The 9,487-nt window shown below is 59.3% G+C and overlaps 1 protein-coding gene across 1 annotated transcript; it reads right to left on the bottom strand.

The window, feature by feature from the left end:
• Positions 1 to 2,212: 2,212 nt before the first annotated feature.
• TMEM151A (transmembrane protein 151A) lies at positions 2,213 to 6,010 on the bottom strand. The gene is made up of 2 exons (XM_049889950.1): positions 5,811 to 6,010; positions 2,213 to 3,661 (listed from the first exon to the last, which is right to left on the bottom strand). The coding sequence occupies exons 1-2, from the start codon at positions 5,877 to 5,879 to the stop codon at positions 2,330 to 2,332; spliced, it is 1,401 nt and encodes a 466-aa protein (XP_049745907.1). The 5' UTR covers positions 5,880 to 6,010; the 3' UTR covers positions 2,213 to 2,329.
• Positions 6,011 to 9,487: the final 3,477 nt, after the last annotated feature.

Here is a 9,487-nt window from a genome sequence, read left to right as displayed (position 1 = left end):
GTGGCCAGTGGGCAGTCGATGGCTATAGGGTTAGAGCAGGATGATGGAAAAGGAAAATCTTCCTCGTGGAGAAGCTGCAGTCAGGACACTGACCCTCTGCCCACTGTGGCCTTCCTGAATGCAGTAGTCTTTTCCACCTAAGTTGCTTCTAAACAAAGAATTGATTTCTCTCCTAAAGAAGTGAGGCAGTGGAGCTGATGGACAGAGAAAGCTCTGGTCTCTAGCCCCACCCGCTCCACGTGACCAGCAGGCATTTGAACTTCTGCTAAGTATCCTAACATGCAACCCTGACCATATCATTGCCTTGCTCAAATGCCTTCCATGGCTCCAGTCTGCCACAGTTTAACGACAAAATCTGGGGTTTGGTATTGAAGGCCATAGCCAGCCTTCTACAGCTGCTTGCTATTACTTCCTCCTCAAACTGATCAACCGTTCTGCTTCACAGGCCCTGCCTCCGGACCTTTGTTCTGGCAGCTCCCACTGCCCAGAACACCCTCTCCCCTGTCTCTGAAATCTGCCCCATTTTCAGCACCGTTCCAGGGCCACCACTAGCTCTTATGGCACCTTTGCACAAATTAGAACAGGGTGTCCTTTCTCCAGTGGAATGCAGCATGCCGGGGCCTGGGGAGTGGAGCATGCATAGGCTGCAGTCCACCATGCTTGCCCCTCAGCCTAGCACACTTGAGCAGTGAACACCTTGCACAACTATACGTGTGATGATGCCACTTCCAGGAACTTCTCTGAGCTCCCTGAGTTTCTCCCTTTGGCCTTGTTATTTTTTTTCTTGGATCGCCATGTCAGCCTGCCCTGATTTGGGTGTTTCCAGCTCCGTGTCCTCCAACCCCCCTGGAGACCTTCCCCCACAGACTGATACCACCAATAGGTGCCAAGGGAACTGAGCTCGCTCCACAGGCCATAGCTCTTTCTCCCCACTGTGGAGACCAGCCATCACACCTTCAGTCCTCTGCAGCCCCCCGAGCTGGAGAATGGGCCATGGCGGACAATGCCTTAGAAATTACCCAGGCCCAGGCACCAGAGTCAGGAGTGGAGTCAGCTGGTTTTTGCTCAGAGAAACTCAAACCTGAGCCTCACAAGTCCCTGGCTGAGCTGAGGGAGGCCCTCTCAGCTTACGTTGCTCCTAGGATCACAGGAGCCCCACTGGTATCCATCCCAGAACCCAGCATGGCACCCCTGGCCCAGGTGGCCATGGTGGCCTGGGCCCTCAGGAATGCACGTGAGAACACTTTCCATTTCATACCTTTTATTTTATCTGCAGCTTCTTCTCTACCTCTTGCCTCTCCCCAGCCTGAGGCGGGGGTGGACACCCCAGCTGGAAGGGAAGGGACTACTCTCTCCTCACTGGGGGAGGGGTGGTGTCTCCCAGGCCAGGCCCTACTGATGGGAGAAGCAGGGGCTGGCACAGAGGGGCAAATGCACTGTCCAAGAGGCTGTGGGTGAGGCCAGGCCCCTTGGATGTGGCCCTGGGGTCATCAAGAAGGTGAAGAGCAGAGAGATCTCAGACCAATGAGAAGACAAAGCTTGGAAATATGTGCGTGGCCGACGTAGCAAAAGGGGACTTGGGGAGGGAGGACAAGCTGAGCAGAGTCGGGGAGGTGGGGCATATAGAGGAAGCTGCATGTGGGGGTGCAGTGGGCAGCACAGGAAACTGGGCGGGGGAGGGCTGTGCTCTAAGAATTGGATCCCAGTGTGGGGGGGGGGAGGGGGGCTGCACTTACAGGGTCTGATGGGAACTGTCCCCAAAGGGGAGAGAAGGCAGGGAGGGAGGGGTACGCCAGGGGAGTAGCATGAGAAACCTTGACGGGTAGTGGGCCAAAGCTGTAGGGCCCCCATTGCCAGCCCTTCAGCTTCAGGGAGGCCAGCCTGGCTCAGCATGGCCCCAAACCGTCAATTTGTGCTTCTGGGTTGCACGAGGGCTCAGCCACAGCAAGCAAGAGCCCACAAGCAGTCCTCTGATGCAGGCCACAGCTGTCCCCAGGACTCCTCTCCCATCCCAGGCATTCTAGAAGCTTCCTCCCCTCTCAAGCATGAGAGACCCCCACACCAGATCCTCTGCCATCGGGTGGGTGGAACATGATGGTGGTGGGGAGGGCCATGCCAGGGATGGTACATAGACTCAACTGAGGTGCTATCTATCTTCCCAGTGACTGTAGGTCACCGAGTTGTGGACTGTGTAAGGACCCCCACCCCCACCCCACCCCATGTGTGTAGCTGGTCTGTTTTTCCTCTTGTTTTGGACAATAATTAATTACTTGAGCATCTAAGCCCATGGTGGGATGGTAGGGAGGGGCTGCTCTGGGGGCCAAGGGTGTCAGAGCGCCCCCTGCCCGTCCCCCTGGCAGCCACTGTCACCATGGACGATGAGCACCGGGAAATAAAGGGCATCCTCGTAGCATGGCGGGCTTTCCAGGGGCTCCGTGTCCTCTCCACGGCGCCCCAGCGGTCCCCCACTTAGACTGCGAAAGACCCCTGGTGTGGCCCGACCCCCAGCTCCCAGTGAGAGGCGGCTGCGGCTGAAGGGCAGGCGGGGCCCGCTAGGTCGGGCCGGGGGCAGCGAGTTGCTGCTGACAGAGCGGCGACACCGCTGGCAGCCGCGGAGGTAGGCGCCTGACCCAGCGCCCATGACCACGGCCTCGGAGTAGCTGGGCACCAGCTGGCGATTGGAGCAGATGTGCCACTCGAGCTCGGTGAAGTCCACTGTGGCCACACGGGAGAGTGGGGGCCCACTGGGCACAGCCCCGGGAGGGGGGGAGCTGGCGCCAAAGAGCTTCTCTACCTGGTAGTGCACGTGGGCCGTGCCGTAGGCCGCCACGACCCGCAGGGGCCAGGAGAGCGTGGCGGCCGACACCAACCAGAAGACCCAGGCGCGGGCATACCAGGGCGGGCTGCGGGGGTCGGCGAAGACCATGAGGGAATCACGGAAGTCCACGTCCTTCAGGTGCATGCCCTCACGGGCCTCCAGGTAGTCGTCCAGGCCCTCATTGGCGCTGAAGAAGCGGGCCCTCTGCGTGAGGTATGAAGCCTCGGCCTCGGCGCTGCCGAAGCTGAAGCACTTGGTGAAGCGCAGCCGCGTGGCTGCGTGCTCGGCCAGGCCCACGAGCTCCTTGGAGATGTCTCGGACCCCGTGGGCCGAGTAGTCGAACTCACCCCGCGCTGTGCGGCTGTCGGCCCGCTCATGGTAGACCTGTGTGGTGGTGTAGGCATCACCGTTCCGGTAGCGGGTGATCTGGCGTGTGCGCCGCACATAATGGTAGCTGGTGGCTTTCCACCAGACGCAAGGTGGGGCCTGCTGCAGCCGATGGATCAAGGCAAGCACGGTGTTGGCATCCGTGCGGGGTGCCTGGCAGGACCGCACATGACAGTGCCAGCACTCAGCCAGGTAGAGGAGGTAGAGGAGGGAGACGAAGGCCAGTGGGATGTACAGGTAGCCATCAGAGCAGGGGCTGGCTGGGTAGGTAGGTGGCGGACCCCCGGCCCCACGGGCCAGGGCTGCCTCGGGGCCCAGAACCAGCCGTGGCACCGTGGCCAGGCGGCACCAGGCCACCACAGCGCCGCAGGCGTGGATGAGCAGCGTGAGCAGCAGGCACTTCCAGTGCGACTCGCGGCACAGTGAGCTTCCCAGAGACTGTTTCAGGGGCCGCTGCTACAGGGTGGACAGAGAGAGGAGTCAGTGTCAGGCCGGGGCCTGCCCCATACCTTACAGAGGAGGAAACCAAGGCTTCGAGGGATCACATTTCTGGCTAACTCAGAGTGGAGCTGCAGAACTCACACCCAGCCCATCTGCACCCAGAGCCTGCTGCCTGTGCACTGTGCTCGCCCATCCTCAGCCCCAGGCCCATCTCTGCCAGGAGAGGGAAGGACTCCAGAGCGGCACTGAGAAACCTGAGTTCTGGTCCCAGCTCTGCCCCTGATCTGCTTGCTGTGTGGCCTGGGCCATGTCCCTGCCCTCTTTGGGCCTTGATTCCTGGCCCTGGTGATCTGGAAGCCAGGGTGGCAGGGGTTGGAGGGATGAACACATGGGCTTTTTAGCACTCAGCTGCCCAGGATCTGGTGCTGAGTCCACCACTTACTGTATGGCTGGGGCAGGTCCCTCATCCTCTCTGGGCCTCAATTTCCTCATCTGTAAACTGGGGTTGTTGTGAGGATTCAACGAGATCATATGTGTGACGATCTTAACACAGGGTCTGGCCGTGGGAATATTGTCACTGTCACCCTGTGACCCCCTCTGGTCCCTTCGATCCACTCAGGTTGGCAGGAGACTCGGGAGAGGCTTTTAAGTAAGTGAGAAAAAGGAAGAGCTGGGAGCGGGGGATGTGTGAGTCTTGGGGAGCAGATGGAGGGCCGGCCTCCACTCCCCATCTGTGCTGAGGGAGGGGGTGGGACAGACAGCTGCTGGGTGGCAGGGGCTACTCCTTGGCCCTGGGGGCCTGGACGACCTCCCTGTCAGGGCTGCCAACCTGGCCCCCACCTCACCTCCAGGTGCCTATGGAGACAGAAGGTGGGGAAAGGGTGGGTAAAAAGAGGGGGGGAAGAAAAGGGGGTCCAGTGGAAACAGCAGAGATGGGTTAAAGGGCTACCTATCCCATTCCAGGCCCACAAGGCCTTAAGAGGCCCAAGAGAGTAGGAACCAGCCCATCCCAGGACCGTCTGTGGCCACCCCCCACTGCAGTTCACCCACCACAGGGGCACACCACCACCCCAACCCCATGGCCAGCCACACACACACACACACACACACACACACACACACACTCATCAGGTGCCCCAAAACATGTGTTCATCACAGACCCACCCACCACAGGATATATACACCTGTCTGTTCATCCAAGACACATGGGACCCTCGCCTGCCACCGCCACAGCATAAACACATGCACACGCACCCTATGAGGCACAATGCATATACATTTTTCACATTAACTGAAGCCCAGAGACGTGCCAGACCCTCACCTGATCACAGTGCACACACCCCCACCCCACCTCACCCACTGCAATGTGACTATCACACCCTACAGCCTCCACTTGGAATAGACCCACCCACGGCATGCACACACGTTAGCAGGGCACCCAAGCCAACGGGCCCCCCCAGACCTTCACCTGGCTAGAGGACACACGTCCACACAGGTGTGGGGAACACACACCCGAAGTCACACACACCCACAAGCACCCTACATCCCTCCAGTCACACATACCGGCCCACTCCCCACCCCATCATTGCCAGCACCCCACCCAGAGCCCCCCCAACTCCTACACATCCTTTTCCTGGCTAGGACAGGGGAGGGGCCATCCTGGGGTCCCAGCCTGCAAGAGGGGATGGGGTAGGGGGGAGGAAGGAGGGGTACTGGAGGCACCTCCCTTCTTGCTCCCCTCCTCCTTTCTGCCACCCCCACCCCCTCTCCTTGTTGCCGCTGCTGCAATGCAGGTGCCGCCCGGCACCTCGTGAGCGGAGGGGCCGGGCTGGGGGCCCTGACCCCGGGGCCCTGAGGGTGATGGCAGCCTTCAGGCCGCGCTGCGGAACGGGGATGCGGGGGCCAGGTGCTGACGTCACAGGACGGGTGAGGCTCGAGGATGGGGTGCTGGGGGCGGAGTCGCCCCCTTGTTCCTACCCAGCCGCCCCACCCCTGTCCCCACGCGGGCCCCTAGGTCCCGGGACCCCTGGCAGGACACAGGGCTGCCCCATGACGTCATTGGCCGTAGGGGCGCTGGGACTCCCCTCAGCAGCCCTCCCCGGGGCTCGCCGCCCGCCCTCCCCCCGGCCCGACTCGGCTCCGGCCCCTCTGCCCGCGCCGGTACCTCCTCGCGCAGCGGCTCGCCGTCCGGGATGAGCACGGGCACCTCCCCGCCGTTCCCGCCCTCGGGCATGGTGTTCTGGCTGCGTCGGCGGCCGCCGCCCGGGCCCGGGGCATGATAGGGGGTGCGGAGGGCTGCAGCGCGGCCCCGCTCGTCCGCTCGGCTCGGCGGCCGGGAGGGAGTGCGCCCAGCCGAGCCCGAGAGCGGCGGCGGCGGCGGCGGCGTTGGCGGCCGAGGGGCCCGGCCCCGCCCTCCGCTGACCCCGCCCCCGCGGCACCGGCGGCGCCGCCAGCAGCGCCTGGCACGGCGGGCGCGCCCCGCCCCCGAGAAGCCTGGACCCGGCGGCCACAAGGCTTAGGCTCTCAGGCCGCGCGCGCACTTGCGACCTTGGGCGAGTCCTTGCTCCCAGGGGCCTGAGTTTGCCCGGCTGGAAGATGAGGAGGGTGAATCTGGACCGTGGGCGGCCGCCCCTGGGGGACCCATGTCGTCCTCTGAGGAGTAGCCCAGGGCTAAAAACACCCAGTGCCGTCGAGTCGGCTAACCCCTCCTAAACCCCTACCTGGCGGCCTCACTTGTTGGGGAAGGGGCGTTGACGGCCCAGGAAGGCGTAAATGAGCCTCATTGGCAGGGCAGAGGTGAGGCGCCGGGCTTGGCTTGAGGCAGGCAGGCTGGGGCCAGGATCCCAGAGGGTCCGAGACTGTGTGACCTTGGCCCAGCACTCTCCACCCCCAACCTCAGCTTTCCCATCTGAGAAATGGGGATGGGAAGGTGTTGGATTCAATTCACAAACATTCATCATGCAGCGCAGGGGAGTGGGACCTGTCCTGCAAACTGAGGATCCCTTCCCAGGTACACATGGCCTCAGTGCTCCTTTCTGGCCTGCAAGACCCTTAGAGGCCCTCACACCTGCCCCTGCCTGTGAGCCTTGCCCCCCAGCTAGGCAGTCAGTGGGTGAGGCATGAGGAGCTGCAACGCTTTTATGGGGTTTTTGTTTTTGGCAAAGAGCAAAAGACCTTCTCAACGACTGTCTGGTTCAATATCCTCTCCACTTAAAGATGAGGTGTACAGAGGAAAGGACTAGTCCAGGGCTTCATCCCTTTGTTTATTATTTATTTATTGAGTATAAATGTTTTTTTTGAGTGTCCTCTGTATCCAAGCACTATGCTTGGCACTGGGAAGACAGAGTTCAAGAACAACACAGGCCCTTTGTTGTTGTTAGGTGCCGTCGAGTCGGTTCCGACTCATAGCGACCCTACGCACAACAGAAACACTGCCCGGTCCTGTGCCATCCTTACAATCGTTTTTATACTTGAGCCCATTGTTGCAGCCACTATGTCAATCCACCTCGTTGAGGGTCTTCCTCTTTTCCGCTGACCCTGTACTTTGCCAAGCATGATGTCCTTCTCTAGAGACTGATCCCTCCTGACAACATGTCCAAAGTATGTAAGAAGCCATCCTTGCCTCTAAGGAGCATTCTGGTTGTACTTCTTCCAAGACAGATTTATTCCTTCTTTTGGCAGTCCATGGTATATTCAATATTCTTCGCCAACACCACAATCTGAAGGCATCAATTCTTCTTTAGTCTTCCTTATTCACTGTCCAGCTTTCACATGCATATGATGTGATTGAAAATACCATAGTTTGGGTCAGGTGCACCTTAGTCTTCAAGGTGACATCTTTGCTCTTCAACACTTTGAAGAGGTCTTTTGCAGCAGATTTACCCAATGCAATGTGTCTTTTGATTTCTTGACTGCTGCTTCTATGGCTGTTGATTGTGGATCCAAGTAAAATGAAATCCTTGACAACTTCAATCTTTTCTCCGTTTATCATGATGATGTTGCTCATTGGTCCTGTTGTGAGGATTTTTGTTTTCTTTATGTTGAGGTGCAATCCATACTGAAGGCTGTGGTCTTTGATCTTCATTGGTAGGTGCTTCAAGTCCTCTTCACTTTCAGCAAGCAACGTTGTGTCGTCTGCATGATGCAGTTTGTTAACCAGTCTTCCTCCAATCCTGATGTCCTGTTCTTATTCATATAGTCCAGCTTCTTGGATTATTTGCTCAGCATACAGATTGAATAGGTATGGTGAAAGAATACAACCCTGATGCACACCTTTCCTGACTTTAAACCAATCAGTATCCCCTTGTTCTGTCCGAACAACTGCCTCTTGATCTATGTAAAGGTTCCTCATGAGCACAATTAAGTGTTCTGGAATTCCCATTCTTCGCAGTGTTATCCATAATTTGTTATGATCCACACAAATGCCTTTGCACAGTCAGTAAAACACAGGTAAACATCCTTCTGGTATTCTCTGCTTTCAGCCAGGAGCCATCTGACATCAGCAATGAAATCCCTGGTCTTCACAGGCCCTGTCTTCATGGAATTTACATCAGGGCAAACTGGGAAACCCAGAGGGGGTCTAGAACCTCAGCCTCCGGTTCACCACCACAGGCCAGGTGAGGCCTGTCTTCCCCTTCTGCCTCTAAGAGACACAAGCTGGGATGACTCTTACAAGATAACCAGGCTTTGGACAAGTGGGTATGAGGGGAAGGACATCCCTGGCGGAGGGGTCTTTGGAGCAAAGCCACTGCAATTAGATCCCGTGGGCTGAGTTCAGGAAACAGGAAGGTCAGCTGGTGTAACTGGACACTGGGTAGCTAATCAGAGGCAGGTCGCAGAAGATCTGATCCTGCACTGCAGAAGGTTGGTGGAGGGAGGCCTCTGAAGACTGTCTCCTGGAGGGTGGGGGTGTCAGAACCTGGGTGGAGAGAAAGGAGGCCCTGGAACCACGAGTGCAGCTTAGGGACCTAACTTCGAGAGGACCACAGAGCGGGGGTGACTCAGGAGTTTCGGCCAAAGTTTCAGAAGGTGGATCCGCACATCTCCGCTCCTAAATTCGGTGGACCACGGGAGAGTCGATGGGAGAGGTCCGGTGCAGGGTCCTGCCCCAACTATATCACCTACTCCCTGGGACTTCGGATCTTCTGGGCCTCGGTCTTTCAATCTGTGCAGTGGGGGGAAGGGGAAGGGGGAGCGTGTAGAGCCAAGACTTCAGGCCCTCCCAGCAGTTGACGCCCCAGGGTCTGCAGGACGGCGGCAGAGGCAGGAGGGCATTTCAGCACTGGACAACGGACAGCAACCGCGGGGCAAGGAGGGATGGGAAGCGGGAGGAGGAGCCAGCATCCAGGGCTAGCAGGGCCGCGGTGTCTCTGTCCGGCCCGGCCTCGGACCAACACCTTCCGGGCTGCCGAGGCTCCACGCCGGGACCGAGAAGGGGAGTGGACGGGGCCGGGGAGGAAGATGAGCACGGAGGAAGTGCAGGAGCCCTGAGGGGCGGGCTTGGCCAGAGTCCGCCCGCCCGGGCGAGCAGAGCTTCACTCCCGGACTCCGCCACCACCTGCCCCCGCCCGCCTCCGCCTGGTGTAGTCGTGGCAGGGCGAGCGTCAAGCGCCCCACTGCGCAGGCGGAGAAACGATTCTCAGCACCTGCCTACTTTACCCATCTATTGGCTGCTCCTGCGGCAGACTAGCAAGCTCACTCTCCAATCCGGGGGCGTCTGGGATCTCCCCGCCTACCCCGCGTCCGGAAGTTGACTACGGCCGAATCCGCTTTGACGAGGGAGCGCCCAGTAGCCAATTGGGAGAGGGGAGGGGCAAGCCGGCACAGCCGAGGAGCCAATGG

This window comes from Elephas maximus, chromosome 7, assembly GCF_024166365.1.
Source record: "Elephas maximus indicus isolate mEleMax1 chromosome 7, mEleMax1 primary haplotype, whole genome shotgun sequence".
Lineage (NCBI taxonomy): Eukaryota > Metazoa > Chordata > Mammalia > Proboscidea > Elephantidae > Elephas > Elephas maximus.
This window is presented reverse-complemented; position numbering and strand designations above follow the sequence as displayed.

Bases quoted from the DNA above. Each gene is read 5' to 3' on its own strand.
- TMEM151A (XM_049889950.1), bottom strand. From the start codon at position 5,879: ATGCCCGAGGGCGGGAACGGCGGGGAGGTGCCCGTGCTCATCCCGGAC. The intron at 3,662-5,810 runs GTACCGGCGCGG...TCCACCCTGTAG, and splicing joins GCGAGCCGCTGCGCGAGGAG to CAGCGGCCCCTGAAACAGTC.